This window comes from Carica papaya, chromosome 4 (assembly GCF_054855325.1).
Source record: "Carica papaya isolate Zhongbai chromosome 4, ASM5485532v1, whole genome shotgun sequence".
NCBI lineage: Eukaryota > Viridiplantae > Streptophyta > Magnoliopsida > Brassicales > Caricaceae > Carica > Carica papaya.
The window spans coordinates 2337340-2358070 of record NC_142312.1 but is presented as its reverse complement, the minus strand read 5'-3'; the positions used below and the strand labels follow the sequence as shown (position 1 = coordinate 2358070).

Below are 20731 nucleotides of genomic sequence, written 5' to 3'. Positions count from 1 at the left end.
ATTAAGATCCTGCCACCTGGTCTCTGAAATTAATAATAAAAATTTCCTACAAAGTCTTTCAGAATCTTTAGCATTACCCATCTAGATTTGGAGCATATCATATCCCCCCCCACCTAACGCACTAATTGCATAAATAAGAGTGAAGGCCAAAACTTTACAAATACAGACAAAGCCAATTGGTGATACAGAACCAGAAGGTTTAGTCTTCCATTATCATTAAAAATTATAAATTGGTTACGAAATTCTCAGTCCGGAATTTACGTTTCCTGATACCTCGTGTGTTTTATTTTTATTGTATGTATCTGTATATTCATCTTCTTTTGGCAGAGGTTCAAGTTTCATATGATTATTACAAAATAAAACCCCCCCAAAAATATTACGAATAGAAAAAAGATCACCGAAATGACAGACAAGTTAACCTGCCATCAAAATTTCTGACTCTCAGAAGCTCTTATCGAATAATCTCCAGAATCTTTTAAATAAGGTGCAATGTGATTGCAAAGCCAAGAGGGTTGGGTTCCATTTCTTCCACACACGAAATTACTAGTTCAAACCCAAAAATTGTGGTGACAAATCCGCTAAAAATAATAGCTATGATTCAAACTAGACATTCCACAGCTATGGAAAATACAAGTCCAAAGAAAAATTATATACTGTAGTAAATAACAAAATAAGACCCATCAACTATGTCGCTAAGTATTTAATTTAATTGTAAAGGCAACTTCCTGAAACACTGAGAACAGTTAATGATAATTGGTAAAGGATTCTAAGGTTTTTTTTTTTTTTTTTTTTTTTTTTAAAAAAAGAAAGAATTGCAGAAAACCAACCCCAACAAATTTCCGAACTAACGATAAACTAATCCAACGACTAATCCAATCTATCCTGTTAAAAAGTTATTGAAACACAGTGAATAGCTGAAGAGAATATAATTAAAAAGGAAAATCCTGAAGAAAATCATTCCAACTGTAACAGCCAATGCAGCAGTCACTTTATTTGATTTGTGACCTTAACTACAACGGAGAAAGTACTTGAAAATTCTATTATGGTAAAATGCTGTACAGCCAATGATGGACAACATACATTTTGATAACATTATAAGCCGGTATCTGTAACAAGATATACTGTCTCAAATGGATCCATTTTCTGTTGCCAACATGAGCATAGATAATTTATGCTCACACGTTCTGCATCAAAACATTAAATTCGGTCAGCTATATGTACTATTAGGAGTATGGTCCATATAGAGACTCAGAAAGAATATGATTCATATAACACCACTAGATGAGATAATTTATGATTTTAACATCAATGTCTGGAGCTATTCACTTGTGAATATATGGAGTAATCATTTTCAAGGTGCCTTTGGCATACAAACATCTTGCCTCAAATGCAGCTAACTCACCTTTTGAAGAGTTGAAAGGAGCTTAATCATCGTAAGAGCTCAGTGCAGCAACAACTGATCCTGTTGTTGCAAATGTTGACGACACGTCAGGGTAATCTTTCCAAGATGTTGTGACCTTGAGTGATGGATACAACCAACTCTTAACAGCATCAGCAAAGGTGTTTGGATCAGAATTCAAAATGGCTTCCCAATCTACCTGAACTCCTGGGGGGATGTTTTCTGCAAACTCCATATTAGCGGCAAGAAGCAATCCAAGCAAAACTGTGAATCCAACAGCAGCAGTGCCTCTGGACAATGGCATAAAATTGTACCTAAAAGCCAATTCACTCTCACTTGTTCAAGCAGTTCTAAGTTGCCCCAAACTCAAACCAACCATTTTCATGAATTGACAATTAGGTCATACCAGTAATATGCCATCCTTAAAATAGCATCTCTCACATTTTCAAGCGCACTAAAATCAGTAGATCCATACTTTTCACCACAATAAGCATTGCACAAAGCCTGCAAATCCATCGCTTCGGGATTCAGAAAAAGCAATAATAATATCCAATCATAGTTGAGAATGGAAGAATTAACTTTATAAGAATTATACTAAACTTCAGCTATCATGCAACAATAACTTACTGGCCTAGTGGCTAGCTGTCTAAATGCCCTGGTTAAGAAAATGAGAGGAAATAGTGGGGAGAAACATGAGCATACAACAGAAATTAGGATTAGTGAAAAGAGTACCAATGAAGCTTCTCATGATTCAGATGCATTGTCCATATAAAAGTTGCTTCCACTACAGAGAATCAGTTGCCTTACTAGGAACACATATTGGTACCTGAAGGACTTAAGCATATCCAAAATGTAACATGATGCAGAACAATCCGTTTTTGGTCAGCAAGTCATAAAACCATAATAATTCAAACTAACTGAGCCTATAACAACTATGATAACATAAAACAACTCCTCAAAAGGTCTTTTCCTTAGGTTCTTTATCTCCAAGTGGATGCACTTCCCTCTAGATAATAGGTAAAAGTTGCTGTGCCATTTAAGTTGATAAGAGCATATTCAAGCCATGAATCCCAAGAAAATGCATAAGTAGGAGTCGCACATTAATGCCAAATTAAAGCATTATTACATGGGAGAAAGAACATATGCCACCAGAGTTAACATCATCACAAATTATAGGCCAAGCTAAAAACTACTCTAATCATGTTAGGTTGCAACTTACTTCCCATGCATTCTTCATTTCTGCATCAAAATCTTCCCATCTAGAAGGTATGCAAGGTGTTCGAATTGCAAATTCTAACCCGCGCTCTCTACAAGATGATAATTAGTGTAAGTATAATTGAAGACGGAGTGTTTTTAAATGAAGAGAAAATGCTGCAACCAACGATAGAAGCAGAATAGACTTTACCTTTCAACTAAGGTGATTCTGGTTCCTTCAAGCTTCTTCCTGAAACAAGGATAAACACCAGAAACCAATCAGAATAAAGACTTTTAAACGCAAGGACGTTATCCTTCAACTTCCTGGAAGATTACCCCTCAAATGCCGTACTGTTGCAATGAGTAGCCAACCAGAAATCTTCACCAACAACTTTGTAAAGATCATCACATGTTTTTGCATCCATAAACTGTGTTAAGTCTTAAACATCAGCAATTACACAATGAACATGACAAATTATACAAGATAGGCATTGAAACCATGAAAAACAAGAAATATAAAGGATTCTGAGTGATTTGGAACAACAGGAAGAACCAAAATATCATGACAGGAGAACCAAAAATATGCAAAATTACTTACATCTTGCAATTTCCCATTTTTAGACAGATCAATGATATCATCTGCCTTATTGTGTATGCAGAGTTCTTCCTTCACAATGCTCTTGGCAAAGTTTAACGTTCTGCAGCATCAACTGACATGCATTTAACCACCAAAAATATGGGTTGCTTAAAGATTAATAGCATACAATCTGCTTCGCCAGTATTTTTACCTTTCGAAATTTGGGAAGTAGCGAACTACTTTTGCTTGTCCAATTCTCATCGGTGTATTAGACCCAAAACCAGTATGGAACTCCTCACTGGAAAAGCAGAAATATTAAATTCAGAATAAAACATTATCGCAATAAAAATATTTCAGTGTTCCACCATTTCATTCAGACTTAGACTCTCAAGATAAAGTTACATTCATAAATCATTGTAAATCAAACTTGTTTTGGGGATATGATTGTGGTAGAGGATGATCAGCCAAGAATATTTCCAAGTATAGATTTCTTGTGAGAGTACAATGGAAATCTTTTTTAACTAAAACAACCTAAAGCATACAACAAGATATAGGAAATTTCAATTAAAAAAGATTTTACTCATATCTTAAATATAGGTACCGTACCTTAATTTGTTAACCCAAACAACTGGATCACAAGGTTCAGAAATTTGTCTCCATCTGACAGCCAATGAATAAACATCATGCCATGACATCATTGAACGACATGATGCTCTTTCTTCTGTTGTGCCATATGAAGTTGATGTTTCTGAGGAACTGCTTGTACTACAGCCAGCACCACCTCTATTTTGACTGAGCATATTGATTCTTTCTTTTCTCCGGGCTCTTTTCCCATGCTTTGATGTGCTTTTGTTAGAACATTTCCATTCTGACTGCAAAGAACGCCAAGCTTTTGAAACCTGCTGTGCAATTTCAATTGCAGCTAATCCTGCCATACGATGCTGGGCATGTAGTGGAAGATGAGAAAATAAAAAATTCAAGCTGCATTCAAAATTAAGAAAGAGAAAACTGCAATTTTATGAACTCAACAACAGCCAAGAGCATAATCTCCTTCACTCTTCCACAAGTTTAGGATGATTGATTTTGCACTGTAAACAAATGTATAAAATTGTTGCTGGTTTATGCAAAGGAGAATGAGCAACGCGACCACATTTAATCTTTTGTCCTGTATCTAATATAAATTGATTTTTGTATGCAGGTAGCACCTCCACTGCCTTGGAAATTATTTTGTCATTTTCTCTTCTTTGAAATAAAAGGTATGGTATATATAATTAATTACAAGCACCAAGAGGGTTATATACAAAATTATTTACATGTCAACTACGATGTTAATAAGGTCCCTAAAACCCTCCATAGAATACTTATGACTCATAACAAAAAAAACATCTGGAACCATTTATCTCTAACTCTATTGAAATCATCTTCCATCCCCTCAAAAGTTTTTTTGTTTGTTTCTCTCCACGTCACTCAAAATATAGCAAGGGAAATAAGACTCACATGTTTCTTCCGACCATTGATACCTTTCCAAACCTAAATCTCATCCTTTACTGTACCAGCCATTACCCAACTTATATCTAGAAACCCATATGCCATGGTCCATAATTTGTATAAAAGTGGAGACAAAAGCATAATATAGTTACAAGAATCCTCCTCCCACCTACACACAAAACAACCGTTCACCATAATATCTTCAATTCTCATTAACTTGTCAGTGGTAAGATATATCCACGCCTGCTTCTCAAGCAAAGAAAGTAACTCTAGGAGAATATTTTCCAGATTTATCGCAAAGAAAAACTAACCTCTGTGGAATCATTCTTGGCTAAGTAGTTATACAAAGACCTAACCGTTAACGTCCATGCTAAGTTGAGCCTCCAAACGAGTTGGTTATTACTCCAATTTGGAGATGTAAAAGATAGTCAACTCATAAGAATCTCATAGTCAATTATTTCAGTCACTAAGATTTCTCATCACCTCCACATGCCACTCCCTTCCCCCCCCCCCCCCCCCCCCCCAATGTCTCTGAATGACTCATGAACAGAGATATTCTTGTACCATGCAATAGCAAAAATATGTGGAATCCGGTCACTAAGAGCTCCCCCTCCAAGCAAAGAGTCCATCCGAAAGCTTATTCTCTCCGGTTGCCGACTCTCCACCTGATACATTCCTAAAATTTACCCTTTCTCATGTATTTTTTTTCCACACCCCCTTCCCATGCGGTCTTGACAATGCTCTAGAATACTATCCTTTATCCATAACATCAAAATTAGCCTCTACAGTTCTCACCATAGAATGTCGTTTTCTTTAATGAATCGCCAAATCCACTTGTCTTGTAGAGTCTGGTTCATTGCTACACCAGATCTCAATCCCAAACCATCTTGATGTAATGGTCTTTTGATCTCATCCCATGCCACCAAATGAAATTTTCTACTCTCTTCAAAGTTGTCCCAAAGGAATCTACACTGAATTGCTTTCGATCTTTTAACAACACTCATTGGGATTGCATAAAGTACACATAATAAACAAGAAGGTTAGCCAATGTACTTTGATTGAGTGTAACTCGCCTACCTTTGGACAGTAAATTGCTCTTCTAACTAGCCAGTCTTCTCTCAAAACCTCGCCACAATAGGGTTTCACATCCTCACATCTAAGTAATTTGCCCCCAAATGCATATCTAGGTACTTAATCGGCAACTCCACCCTTTTGCATCCAAAGACTTTTGTCAATCTAGTAGCATCACTTCCATCACCTGATCTCACCAATTCGGACTTAGTTACGTTAATATTGACTAGAAACCGCTTGGAAGCTAAAAAGAACACATCTACGATTGAGGAACACACCTTTGTCCGATTCACAAAACACTAAGATGTCATATGGAAAAAATAAGTAGATTACCTCCTCTCTTTCTCTCCTCCCACCTTTGGTTCTCTGAACAAATCTAGTCCCCTGGCCCTCAACAACAATTTGTTCAATGCTTCCAAAACACCTATAAAGGGTAAATAAAATAACAGATGCTCTTGTCTAAGACCTCTAGATGCCTTGAAAAAAGAAGATGGACTCTCATTCATCATGACCGCAAAATATATTATAGTAATGCAGGAGTTGATCCATTTATACTATTTAGCTCCAAAGCCTATTCTCGTTAGCATATATTCAATAAATCCCAAATTTATGTGATCATATGCTTTCTCCATATCAAGTTTGCATAGGACTCCTTTCTATTTCGAAATAGCAGGTCATACACAACCTCATTAGCCACCAATAATGCATCCATTATTTGTTTTTTTTTTACAAAAACATGTTGACATTCACCTACTGCGTTACCCATCACCTTTATCATTCTTCTGGATAACATCTTTGCAATGAAATTGTATATACTCTCAACTAAGTTAATAGGTCGGAAGTTCTTAATATTAGCTACCCCTTCCACCTTAGCAATTAGCACCGAGAAAGTGAAATTTAAGGATTTTAACAAAAGACCAGCTTCGTATAATCCTTTAAAAAGCTCTTAAGATATCCTCTTTCATTATATATCAAAATTTATGCAAAAAGCCCATGTTAAAACCATTGGAACTAGGAACTTTTTCCTTACTACAATGAACAAATCCCTCAAAGATTTCCTCTTTAGGAACCCTATTTCCAGAGAAACACGTCTCAACTTATCTAGGGATCTAAAATTGATACCATCAAACTTGGGCCTCCAACTAAACTCCTTGCAATACAATCTACAGAAAAAATTTCTAACCCCTTGCCTCAAACTATTGTTACCCTTCGCCTATCATCAATCTACAGAAAAAATTTCATCTCCTCTATATAGTTAGTCTTTCAATAATGATTTGTCATACTATGGAAGAATTTGATGTTTCTGTCCCCCTCCTTTATCCATACGATTCTTGATTTTTATCTCCATGATATCTCCTCTACTTGCAGTTTGTTTGCAATTCAAGCTTCAAAAATTCCCAGCAAACCAAATCTTCAGTAGATAAAGTATCCTCGCCTTCCATCCCATCAATTGTCTCGATTCCCTGAAACAAAGCTTGTGCATGCATACCTTCCATTTGCCCCTCCTCTTTTCACCACTTCTTGATTGTGGTTTTCACTGCCTTCATCTTTTGAGCAATTCCAAAATTTGGCTTTACCATTCAACCATTAACCATCTCCACTATTCCCAATCTTATTACAGAAACTATTAGTTTCTAAGTATTTATCCTCAATTCTGAATGGACAAGGGCTTCACTTGATTTCATCTGATGCTAGACAAATAGGAAAGTGACCAGATATGACATGTTGGAAAAGATTTTGGCAAATACTTGTAGCTTGAAGTTGGCAAGAAACTAACACTAAGAACCTACCAATTCGGGAGCATGCTGGGTTGGTCGAGTCTCTGGTCAGTCCAGGTCCATTTACCTCCCATTACAGATAAATCTATTAAATTAAGTCCATCAAGAGTTTCCTTAAATTCATTAGCACAAACCCTTGAAAAGTATCCAACAAACCATTTATGTTTGTTCAAAACCATATTAAAATCACCTCACACAACCCATGGGAAATCCCATTTCTGTTTACAATCTTCCAAATCCTTCCATATCGAGTCTCTCTCTCTCTCTCCCTTCACCTCTGCTGTAGACGCTAGTGAAAACTCATTTCTTCCCACTTCTACAGTTTTTAGACAGACATAATATAGAACGCTCTCCCATCATAACCTCCTCACATCTAAAAGGCTCTACTTCCATAAAACTAGAATCCCTCCAGATGCTCCTCCAGCTGGTAAGTCTCTCTAGTCTACCTTTTTTGTCTTCCATAAGCTCCAAATAATCCAGACAGAAACGGATTCCATTTTAGACTCCTACAAGTAAATGACATTGTGTTTCCGTCTACCCATGCACCCCCTAATCATCTATCTCTTCTTGTGGCTGTTTATAACCCTAACATTTCAGAAAATGAGACGACCAAACATAATTTAAGCATCTTTTGTGATTACCCCTCCCCCCTTCTTTCCTTCTTTCATCAAGTTATTCAGCTCTCTCAACTCCCTAGATCCTTCCACCTCCTGTTTATTTTTCTCCTTTGTTTTTAGCCTCTCTCCTCTCACCTTCTCCTTTCTTATATTCTCTATCTCCCTGAACAACTTTATAGCCCATTCCTCTAAACCATCAAAAAATACCCCAATATGCTACTAATTCACTGGATATTTTGGAGTATCCATCTAGAATTTTCTTCTTCAATGAGGTCCATAATTCTCTCTCCCATCTCCTCCATTTGTGTCCCCCCTTTCTGCATCAACCCCATTTCTTTACCCCCCCAGGTAGTAATTTCTACTCCTTCCTTGGCCGAAACCACCGCCAAGGGTTAGGTAGACTCTTCCTCCTCAATCTCAGCCACATCGCACCCTCTACAAATTCAATGACTCCTCTCCCCTTCTCATTGCCCGAGACTACCTCCTCCTGGTCACCATTGGTCTCTCCCAATCCTCTATCATCCTCCTCACTCTCAGAATCCAAAATCGCCTTCTCTTTCATTTTCGACAGCCTGAAAACCCAGTCTTGCCCTCTACCAATCATGAGTTTCTGCAGGTTCCTACGAGTTACGGGTTTCCTTACTCATTTCAACTCGTGAACCGACTTTTTGCCCCATCTCACTAATTCGGCCTACTCAACTCATCTGCCTTTCTCAATCCATGAAAACCATTTTACCTTCGACCCAAAAGTCCTTGTAAAACTGGGTCCTCCTCGATGAGCCTCGAATCGAAATAGATTTTTTGCCAAAACGACTGTGTTTCTCTGCATTTTGGGCTTCATTAAAACAAACTTCCCCCCCGCATTTTGGTTGTTAGTGCTTTGAAATTTGAATTACACTCAACCCGCCTTGTTAGCGGGTCTCGTCTTCCCTACTCTACTCACCTACCCCGAGCTTCCTTTCACAACTTCAAAGCAATTTTTCTCTCTTCGCTTCCAGGCTCATCATCAGCTCTGTGCGACATCTGGGACAACATAAAAATGCTGAAGCAACATTGCTGCCTTCTTTCATCCTCTTCTCCGGCTTTTGTCTAATCAATTCGGCCTCTCTAGACTTCTCGGTGCCTCACACTTTCATCCTACCGGTTCAAATACCGCAACCATCATCCTCCACCATCCGCCTATCTCTGTTCCTTCGTATAAAAAGATCCACCTCACTGTCTGCCCCTTCTCCTGTGTAGGACTAGAACTCTTTCCCTCCTATCCCTACCTAATGCCACCCACAGGTTATGTTTCCTTCCCTTCTTGTTCCGACCCCAAAGCTTTCCTCCATTGGTCCAATAAAACTCTTGTAAGACACCCAACAGCCAGCCAGCTCCATCTTTCCATAATGAAATTGACACTCTAAAGGCCTTGTTATTCTCACTCAACCTTAATCCTTCTGATCTCTTCCCCTCGTAAATGACATAAAATGCTTTTCTCAATGGCCAAAAATTTCCCGTCAAGAGGGACCATTCTGATCATCCCAACATACCACGACGTTGGCCACACAAGTTCATTCGGCCTATGTCTGGATGGCTGCTCCTTGGACAGTATGAATACCGGTCAAAGTTCGTCCCTCTCCCTCTCTCTTTGCTCCATCAGTCATTAACAGATCACTGCCCTTTCGCAAACAGATCAGTGCCCTTTCAGCTAACAGATCATTGATACAACACTGCCCTTTCCACTCACTTCAGAGGCTACTGACCGGCTCCTCTACATTTCAACCTCTACCATCCAAAATCCTCCTCACTAGCCATAAACTTGCCAGGCCTTTGCTGCTATCACGAGATCTCCTCTTCCTGGCAGCAACAAAATAACTCCAACCCCAGATCTGTTGAAAGGAACTAAAATCCCTAACTTCAAGTTGAGTTGAACTAGCAACTTGAACTTAGATAGGGAGATTGCGAGAGAGAAGGAGAATACAACAGTTTGAAGGGGGATCCAATTGCATGCTTTATTTTGTCTTTTTCTTTTCATGAAAAAGAATTAATTGCAAGCTCTATCTTATCATAATTTCTAAACTATAGCTTTCTGCTTCCTTCAGTCGAAATCATTAGTCACGAAGCATATTAGGAAAAATAATGGAAAAGGAAAAGAATGCTCCTCCATAACCATAAATGACAGTCTTTATTTTCTGTTAAATATTAAAATAATAATAAATTCAAGCTGTACTAGGTGAAGAAGATGATAAAATCAAAAAGCTGTATTCAGATTCAGAATCAAATTACAAGTAAAAACAATCAAAAGCTTGCTCTACTTCACCCTTTGACAGGCTTTATGGCTAGCCTATACCAATGAGAAAGAGCTAGGTGACCTCATTGATCCTTAGTCTTCTATCTAATATACATCATCCTTCATACACAAGTTCCATGGTGCCTTCTGGATAATATTATGGGTTTTTTATTCTTAACAAGAAGTAAATGAATGCAGAGTCTAAATGTTTATTCATGTGATGCAGAACACAAAGATACTAAAGTGGACATATTTTGATAATAAGATACATTTTTATGTAATTGCTATGTTAAAATATTACTAAAATATTTAGCTTATTTAGCAACTAAAATCTATAATCTTATGAATGGTATAAGTTTATTACTTTTCCTACTTACTTAGGATCTAATTTAGTTATCTATTATAGGTTATTCTAATCAATTAGTTTATTTTCCTATTTAGTAAAACTCCTGCATAGACTCAAGAATTTCTATTTTGAATGTAATATAGTACCTATAAATTGGGTATCATAAGCCAATTATTTGGTCCATATGACTATTATACAAATACTGAGTTACAGATTTGATTGTCAAGATCCTAGATATCTAACTTTAGTTCTTATAGATGTCCTTGGAAGTATCATGCTCAAGCCGTCTCTGTCCTACATCATCATGGATTATAAATTTTTTTATACTTCTTTCTTTCAGTTGAAACCAATAGTTATTAAGTTTGAAAAAATATATTTTACAATTTTTATTGTTTCACTTGTTCAAATGTTATCTAACATTGTTCTATTTAGTAAAACAGGATTAAATGACAAAAAAATAGGCTCCCTTTGGCAAATGAAAACATTTTCTAGTCTTCATTTCCTAATTTGTATATGTTTATGTACAGAATGTGTGGCAGTTGAAAATAAAAACAAACTTCCAGAAAATGATAGACAAATGTGACATGAATTTGAAATGAATTACGAAAAATATCTTTAATGTTTTCTAGAAACTATTTTCATTCATACCAGCTACTATTACAGATAATGATCCTGTCATACTGCTTTTGCATAAATATGTGCAAATTAAAAAACTAACAATTAAAAAATATCTTTGAAGTCCTAGTTTTCCAAAAGACAAGATGGAAAAGAGTTTATTTTTCCTAAATCTTTAGGAGGTTAGCAGAATTTTCCCAGTAAAGGAACAATCATAAGTAGAGTTAGAAAATGGAAAATGTTTAGCATGATAGATTAAATGATCAGAAAAAAATTATTATTTAAATAAGTAGAGAGGAGAGAAAACAGAATATCCAAAGAAAAGTAAAAAACCACAGGAAGAACAGAAATATTGAAGTCATTGCAATAAATGAATCACCTGACGTTTGTTGGGTAAGAAACCAGGACAATCATATTGGATCTTTTTCCCAATCAAGTCAGCAGCCAGGACAAGAGCTGTCTTCTGCTTGGTAACAGCAAAATCTTGCTTTTTAAGCTTACCCTTCTTCAGAGAATCACGTAGATGAGGCTGTCTGTAAACCTTTTCACATACATTCTTGGGGTGCAACCTTTTGCACCAGTATTCCTGGAATTTCCCAAAAAAAACTCAGTGATTGTTTGTTAACAAATGAAAGGTAAACAAAGCCTCTAGCACAAGGACATACTCAATATGAAGTCATTTTGCTTTCATTATATGTTTAGCATAGTACCTTTACTTCATGGCTAAATATCATTAAACTAAAATGAAGGGTCAGTTTCCAAGTTACTTAGCTTTTGGTATCACACACTTATCCCTGTTCTCTTAGCTTCCATATATAGCATAAGTTCACATAATATCTTAAGGACTACTGAATTGGTTTCCCATAACTTGTAAAAATTAAAATATCATAGTCTATTAACATCTTGTTCTTTTTTTTCCCTTTCTTTTTGTCGACTCAAAATGAAAGCTTCCTTAAGCAATATATAGTATCAAGCTGAAAAAGTAAAAATCAAAAGAAAATATAGTATTTGCTAAGTATTACCTTGAAAAGAGGATCTAAATCTCCATCAATATCAAACCAGCAAAATTCACTGTTAGCCTTAGAAGCAGTATATAGAGCAACCTCTTTCTGCAATAGAAGGATAATTTAGAGCCCCTATGATGAATAAACAAAATCCAGCAACAAGATTTTCAAACTAAACTAAGAGCATCAAGTCACCATTTTTCATCATAAGTAATTATGTCCCAAAGAAAATTGTCTTCACAAAAGAAGAATGTTATTACCATTGAGTAAAATCTGGATCAAGCGAGTACAAACCAAAAAGCCATTTTGAATAGATAAATATAACAATACAGCAATATAAACATAAATTATAGCATAATAACACAGATGAAAAAGTACATGACCCTCTAAGTAAATGACATATTCTGTCATTTGCTATTTTCCTTAAACAAAGACGAAGTTTGTGCCTGGATTCATGTATACGATCTCTGCCCTTTTTTCTAAGCCGGGATCAACCAGTTGCATAGAATGATAAATTTTATACATAACACCAGAGCATTATGCCATGTCAATGGTTATATTGGATTACCATGAAAGAAACAAATCAAAGGTAAGAAGGATGGAATCTGTAAGGTGAAATCATACTGTCTACCACACAGTTCTGAAAGCTAGCCATCCTAGTTTAAGAAAGATTGAACTTTGCCTGTAAGAAAATTTTGGAAGTGTCCCCCACCTGCACCATGTTGCCTCTATTTGTTTGGAAGCAGGCTGGGAACAGATTTTAACTAGGGGTAATGTTTTTATATAGAGAGAGAGAGGAAGAGAGAAAGAGACAGGAAAAATGCTGGTTAGTAGATGTTCTCTTTTAAGAAGGATAAGGAATCTCCCAGTCGTCTCCTGCTATGTTGCCCAAGGTCCTGTCAGCTGTGGAAGTCTGCCATAAGCTGTTGAAGCTTAGGGTTATTGCCCTTATTCTTCTAGATATGTTCCTGGTGATTCGAAGAAAGAGAGACGAAAGCTCTTCAGGCTGCTGCATAGGGTCAGAGATACTTGGCCTTTGGTTTTTGTCCCGCTATTTAAGATTCCACGAGTTAGGGCACCTGACAGATTTTTCTTCTGCTCCTTATGAAAATTTCTTCTCCTGTTCATGGACGGTATCCCACTTGACGTGTGGACAATACAAGTTATTATCTTCAAAAAAAGTCAAGGACAATATACATGTTATTATATGATTGCCAGTATCATGCAACACTTGGAACCAAGGATAGAGCTAGAATATTCTGATAGTGGGGTCAACAAATAAACAAAATAATGTCTGAAAGGGTCAAAATTATCAATATAACTATCAACCGAAATCATCTTTCATTATGACCCACATACGCAAAATTACCATTTATTATGACTCATGGAGTCAAAATTACCAAATGATAAATTTAGAATTATTTTTTATCAACTGAATTAAACATGTCATATATTTTTTTAACATCAAATAGAATCAATTGCCCCCATTTGAGGTATGGAGAAGATGCCCCATCTTGGAACTGCTACGATTTATTTATCACACCCAAAGTAAAACAAGAAGTATGGATAAAGCAAATATTTATAAGGAGCGAGCTTTGATTCATATCAGAAAGATTATTATTCATAGTAGTATAAGTGTTGATACAGTACAGTATTTTGGGCCTGGTCCATTTTTTTCAGTTGTGAAGGATATTTTTGCAATTCTAAGGTTTTCTACTCAAGGCACTAAAGGGCGAAAAAGTCCTAGTTGTAAGATCAAGTTCTTCAATTGTGAAAAATTCAAAGGTAGCCTAGAGATTATCTAGAAATTCTCTGTTCTCGCCTAATCCTCTAAAAAGACCCTAATTGTGAATTAAGTTCTTCAGTAGTGAAATTTTCTAGACAGCTTCAAGATATAGGGACATTAATAAATGATAATGCACACACTTTGTTTTCACTTTTATGTCAATTTGTGTTTGTCACGTGAGGATCTTCTCCTCACCAACATGCACTGAATGCTCAACATAAGCACATAGCCAGTAACATAAAGTATAGTAGTCAGATTATGATAGCAACAAAAGACGTTTAAGAACACAGGTGAAGGCCACACCATGCTTTTTTTTATTTATTTAAGAAGGTCAACAATTTTTAATATGAGATATTATTCAACATGAAACCAACCTGATAGAAGGCCAAACATTGAAGCACAAACTTCTCTGCTGAGTCAAGTTCCACATCCAATGCAGCATCATAATCCTTCACCTAAGGATATAAAATCGAAGGTATAATTTTAAGAGTGGGAAGCAATAAACAGTAACATATCTGACAATAACCGAAATCTTCTTCACAGAAGAATATTTACCGCCTCTCCATATTCCCCAATAGCATGGTAGCAGGAAGCCCGAAGGTACAAACTCTCTATGTTTGAGTTCTCAAAGCTCAACGCAGTAGATAAATCCTTGATTGCTTTCCTAGAATTTTCAATTTTGGATATGAGTATTGGATTACCAAACCTTGGAGTTGATAAGTAGCAGCTTTATGCAGAAGATCAGGTAACAGAAGTTAGACTGGAAAAAGTAAAATATGGTATGGATTCACGAGGATCCTTGTTTAAGTTTGGAAAACTAAACTACTCGTAAGAAAGAAACTCATCTCATCACATGATCCTAGTTGTACTCTATTCAAAATATAAGGCAGATAGTATCAATTTAAAGGCACTTATCTTTTAATGGTATAACAGCTTTTACAACCTTCAATATTCCTTTAAGATATATGTGTATTGTTAATTGACTCTCTTTCCGGGCTAGAAATCAGCAACTACTCAGGTAAAGCATCTGCCCCTTTTATTCTAGATAATCCAGAAGTACATGTAAAGTTCGTTCGATCTACAAATATATACTCCCTATTAATTTTTTTCATTACTATGTCCTCTTCATTGGATCTCTTCCAAGGCTAGAAATCTGAAACTACACAGGTAAAGCATCTGCCAGAAGTTCAAGCAACTATTTGGTATAAAAAAAGGTAAAACTGAATCAGAAGGAAGCAAATTATTCATATCCAAACAAAAGGCTGCAGACATCATACCTGTGCTCTCCCATTCCATGCAACAGTAACCCGCGCAAGTGATAAGCTCTAGCATATCTGTTAAAAAAGGACCAATCATTACCTTGGTGAAACAGTACTTGCACATCAGAATGAAACTGGCCATGAGAAATGAGCACAAAATACCCATAACACAGAAAATGATTTGACAAAGAAAGACAACATTACCTATTGTCAATTTGTAGAACTTGTTGTAGGCATTCCAAAGCCCGTTTATAGTTTGCCAACTCTTGATAGAACTGCCAGAAAATCACACATTCATAACAACAATACATATTAAAGCCACTTGACTCAGTTCACTGATAATCTTATTTATATCAGAGCATTTTTTATCTAAAGAAATCCACAACAGGGGAAGAAGGATGCTTGCTTTGAAGATTACAGAAGTAAAGTTTCATCTTCTAACTCTTTTTCTAGGCAAGTTTCAACATAAGAACTCACTCAACAAAAATTGACAGATAAAGGTCTCCAGTCAGGCCATGTTTTCTAGGAGCTAATTTCAGAAGCTTATGCACAATATAATTATAACTTCCCAACATTTCATGATGATGGTAAACAGAACTTCCATGTCTAACACTCGCTTATGACGTGACACAACCACTTGAAGTATAAACACTTTTGTCCCACATTCTATAAAGGATGGCATTCACTCAGCCGAATGCAAAAGGTTATTCCACAATAGGGTGAATGATGAAAGTTTGCCAAAAACATTCCCATATATCTTAATCTATTCCCTTAAACCATGGTGGAAAAGCTCAGTTAGCTCCTCTTCTCAGAAAATGGCACTTTGATATGGCTGTTGCAGCCTTTTTAAAAGACAAAAATATAAGAAAAATTAAAAAAAAAACCATCTATTCATAAGCACCAAGGGGGTGCAAATGGCTGCAGCAGCCTTTATATGTAATTAAAAAAAAAAGAAACCTATTCCCCCAGGACAAAGATGGTAGTCGGCGGTTACCTGGGTAAGATGACCCCATCCTTCAAGAAAGTTCTTATCAAGTTTGATTGATTTTAGATATGCCTCTTCAGCCCTTTTGTATTCACCAATTGATGATAGTGCCAAACCCTGTCAAGATCATAACCATTTAATTGATATAGAAGCACAAAAGCATACTAAATTCAAAAAGTTGCTATGTTTACAGAAGTTTCATGCTAACCAGATATGTATATGCAGACTGGTTATCTTTATCAAGCTTCAGACATGTAGATAGGTCTTCAATGGCAGCATTGAAATCCTTAAACTTGAAATTAACAATTCCTGCATTAATTTTTTTTTTTGAGATAAACAATTCCTGCATTAATTAAAATCTTAAGGATAACCAGTACATTACGGAAGTCTTCTTTCTAATAGAACATACTAAGGATCTTTCCTATCACTACCATGTTGCACAGTAATTTCACAGGCAATGCAAAATATGGAGTATCCTAGAATGGCATGTTCTTCTGTCAAGTTGTGATACGAACAGCTGTTGCAAAAATAACCAGAATTTATAACTCTGATACCTAGAAACTAGTCTATATTCATGACCAAAAAGAAAAACTTGCAGATAGACGCAAATAATTATAATAATTGTTTTCCAGTGAATTAGCAAGACACAAAATTGTCTTTAATGGATGTAACAAAGAGTACGATGAAGCTTGGTACCCAGATCTAGATTGATGCAAGTTACCTCTTTCATGTAATATATCAGCTGAATTAGGTTCAAACTCCAACGCCTTTGTCAGGTCTTCAATGGCCTGGTAGCAAGTAGGTAAAAATGTCAACTGCATAATTCAATGTTCATTTAACGAGAAGTTTTAAAATTTTCCAGTTCTTTCTTCAAGTTTTCATAAGTATAGCAGAAAGCTGTTTTATTTCATAGCTAGCAAGCACATGTTGACACCATGCATCACTTTTCAAGTTCTTATGACGGATTCTATAGAGCTTAAGAAAAGTTCATTCCATGAGCAAATTTGCAGGAAACTCCATTGCATAGAGAGAATAAGCAAGTAAAAAACATTGCTGAAGGAAACATCTAAAAAACAAATTTTTCTGCCATCTGGATTGACACAATAAAATAAGGTAAAAACAACCCACCTGAGTAGATTTCCCTAAGGCAGCACAGGCCTGTCCTCTCCTCTTCCAAGCCTCACCAGCTGAAGGGTTTGATTGAATGGCCTGAAATAATATAATCATTTAACCCAGATACAGTAGGAATTTGGTATAATATTTATATCAGCAATAATGCCTTTTTGGACACCTTAGTAAAATCCGAAATGGCCAATTCAAGCTCCCGTTGGAATGCATATGCTGTCCCTCTTCCTATCAATGCCTCAGGATAAGTAGGATCTTCTTTCAGTATCTGTTAAATATTGTTTAAAAAGCCTCATATATTTTGCAGCTTGATGTGAACATGGGTTCCTAGCCTAGCCTAGCCCTATATTTTCCCCCATGTCCACCATCCAATATAGAGAAGTAGACCACCTAGAGAATAGGAAACCGTCAGGATTAAGATTACAAAAAAGAGCCGAAGATTTTACCCTGTCAAAGATAGATATTGCACTTGCATACTTCCCTTCATTAACCTGCAATAGAGCAAGACTGTTATGCAAATGGTAATACATGTCTCAAAAATATTTACAAGGAAATGCAAACTATAATGGCAATCAACAGAAAATTGTTACCCAGACATACCTGAGAAATACCCCTTGAAAGTCTGAAGTCTACGCTTATTGACTTGGTCTTTGAAATCCTGGAAACACAGAACTTTCTGTTCTTCTTTGCCTCTTCATTTATTCCATCTTTTATGTCAGCTTTACTAATTGACTTGCCGCTCAAAATTGCAGATGTGTTACTTGAGTTGCTGCTAACCATTGATGACTTACTTAATCGGTCAGATTTATCACTTAAGTTAAATGCAGAATCAGAACATTGCTTATTGACAATATCATGAATTCCATTGATTTGGCAAATAGACTTGTCATTCCCTCTACCCTCATAACTTAATCCATCCGTCACGTCAGTCTTATCACCCCTTAACCCTATGGTTAATTTGAACTTGTCACTCAATTCATTAGGATTTATAGAAGATTCACTTGATTTTACATTGTCATGGGGTACTGATAACAATGGATGCATAGACGATATACTGGAGGCCTTCTCTTTCAGTCCATTTAGCATCTCAAAACTATCACTATCATTGCACGCAGAGAGCTGGTGTGATTCATTACATAACTTCGAGATATCATCTTTATTCTTGTTCCTAAAAGCTTCAGTTGATTTAACATTGACAATAGATCGTACACCAGGAGCAGCCACCAATGTTCTATCCATGGTCACAATGTTATTAGATGCAGCACTCTCTTGTTTTGCAGCCTTCAAGAGTTCTTCCAGCTCTAGCAATTGCGTCAGATCTGCAGATCGATGCAAGGCATGCTCATAGCCTTGCTCCCAAACTAAAATGGCATCCTCATTTCTTGACAAAGCCGCCAGTGCACGGCCTAAGCAACAAAATCACGGTACTAAGTTCCAAAGATGAATGAACCTCAAGCATGAGATAACATTCAAACCATTATTTCAAAAAAAAAAAATCAGACCAATCCCAAAGAAATTTGTTTGTGATAAACTAAGACGTATCCAAAAGAAAAGCATACATCGACAGACTAACCAACATGTAATTCACAGGATAACAACATGGACTATCCAATCCAACAAAGCCATGACATTGTAAACCAGTTTTTTACCTTGTAATTGAAATCAAAAAGGAAAAAAAATGCTTAGTCTATGTCTTGAAGGAATGAACTTCAATTGTAGAATTTATTCGGAGAACATACTTACTTTAACTATGTGAGGATGCAAAACCTTTACAAAATAATAAAAATATGACATCCTAAAATATTTCAAATGGAACTGAGACAATATATTTCAAATTCCACCAAACTTTTCCAGAACTTCAATTTTTATTATTTTTCACGGGCTATGCATCCTCTATAAATGTAGTTTTTTTTCAAATGAATTCCAAGATAGAGTTTATAACAGTTTTCATCTATCTTTCATTGTATACTTATCAGAAAATACCACAACATCATAATACTAATCACCATTTTTTACACCACTGCATGACAACCGAAAATAACAATAATGCACAAGTAGATGCTTAGCTCTTATTCCACAATGCAATTACAAATACAATTTGCATAAATCACAAGTTCATACAACACCAACAGATGACTATTGAAACTAAATCCAATAAATAGAACTTATACACTTTCCATTTCATTATGAGGAATAACCCTAATCATCAAATTTTAACCCTGATAGAGGAACGGATATTTCAGTTTAGGGATATAAGCTCCTGGATCAAATTAACCTGTGTACATTGTTTAGCTAAGGAGAAAACAAACCTTTGAGGATATAAGCTTGAAGAACCATAGGGTCAAGTTGGAGTGCCTTGTCACAGTCCTTTATCACATGTTTGTGGAGCTCCAATTGGCTGTAACAAAAGGCTCTATTGCTGAAAACAAGAGAGAACCAAATTCGTGCATTAATCAATAGAATTTTCAACGGAGAAATCAAGGAAAGGTCATTTAAGAGTAGAAGTACAATCAGCCATTACCATAGGTCTTGTATCGCGCATGACTGGGCGAGGAGCGAGTCAAGGACTCGGATTGCCTTTGACCAGTCTCGGGAGCTGCAGAATTTGGCGAGCTCGACTCGCTTCGAGATAGCTGACACCATTACTGAGCCACACGAGCGAGCTCGCAGATTGATTGAAACGGATCAGGTGAAACACCGTATACAGTTCTCTCTCCCTCTCCGTCTTATTCCTTCATTTCCAGCTTTTGGCGCTCCTGGGGAAACGAGGAAGAATGAGAAGGGCAAATTGGTAATTTGATAGAAACGATGAGTAGAAGAAAGTACAGGCGAATTCGGAATGAAGAAGGAGACCAGCGAGTCAGATACGCTGAAGAAATCAAGTGGGGTATATGAACAGTAAGCGTCTACTGCATATGACAACGTGTCATAAAATGATTGGCTGGAATCTTTTCTTGCAACTGCTCTGGGCTTGACACGAAAAACGCCCATCACTCGCTTCCATAGCCCTTCTAGGATTTTTGGTAATGGATTTCTTTGTCACGATTTAATGGGCTTAGTTGCCAAACACATTTTATGATAAAGGTACCGGAACATGAAAATAAATTGATTAATGTATGATTTGGTCTTATTATAGTTTTAATTTTTGTAAATTTTTCTATAATTTTACATTAAGTTTTTATTGTTTTGTACAAAAATATTTAGATCTAACAACA

At 36.3% G+C, this 20731-nt stretch overlaps 1 protein-coding gene across 2 annotated transcripts; it reads right to left on the bottom strand.

Moving 5' to 3' along the window:
- Nucleotides 1-911: 911 nt before the first annotated feature.
- On the bottom strand, nucleotides 912-20385 carry SRFR1 (Tetratricopeptide repeat (TPR)-like superfamily protein). Of its 2 annotated transcripts, XM_088217290.1 has the most exons (24): nucleotides 20038-20383; nucleotides 19826-19935; nucleotides 18117-18922; nucleotides 17963-18007; nucleotides 17683-17784; nucleotides 17520-17600; nucleotides 17113-17179; nucleotides 16600-16700; nucleotides 16401-16508; nucleotides 15611-15681; nucleotides 15425-15481; nucleotides 14703-14811; nucleotides 14522-14602; nucleotides 12380-12466; nucleotides 11737-11943; nucleotides 3777-4111; nucleotides 3382-3468; nucleotides 3192-3291; nucleotides 2930-3021; nucleotides 2805-2843; nucleotides 2619-2706; nucleotides 1806-1903; nucleotides 1403-1713; nucleotides 912-1184 (listed from the first exon to the last, which is right to left on the bottom strand). In XM_088217290.1, exons 1-23 carry the CDS (start codon nucleotides 20157-20159, stop codon nucleotides 1425-1427), a joined length of 3282 nt encoding a protein of 1093 aa, XP_088073416.1. In that variant the 5' UTR covers nucleotides 20160-20383; the 3' UTR covers nucleotides 912-1184; nucleotides 1403-1424. The 2 variants fall into 2 exon arrangements, 1 of the variants encoding a protein (XP_088073416.1); XR_015818255.1 differs by lacking the exons at nucleotides 912-1184; nucleotides 1403-1713 and adding an exon at nucleotides 2132-2225 and having other exon boundaries at nucleotides 20038-20385.
- Between the last annotated feature and the right edge of the window lie 346 nt (nucleotides 20386-20731).

Excerpts from the sequence above, each read along its gene's own strand:
- SRFR1 (XM_088217290.1), bottom strand. The coding sequence starts at position 20,159 with ATGGTGTCAGCTATCTCGAAGCGAGTCGAGCTCGCCAAATTCTGCAGC. Across the intron at positions 12,467-14,521 it reads AATGTTTGGCCTTCTATCAG|AAAGAGGTTGCTCTATATAC; the intron begins GTTGGTTTCATG and ends CTTCTATTGCAG. Across the intron at positions 4,112-11,736 it reads TCTTACCCAACAAACGTCAG|CATCGTATGGCAGGATTAGC; the intron begins GTGATTCATTTA and ends CTACATGCCCAG.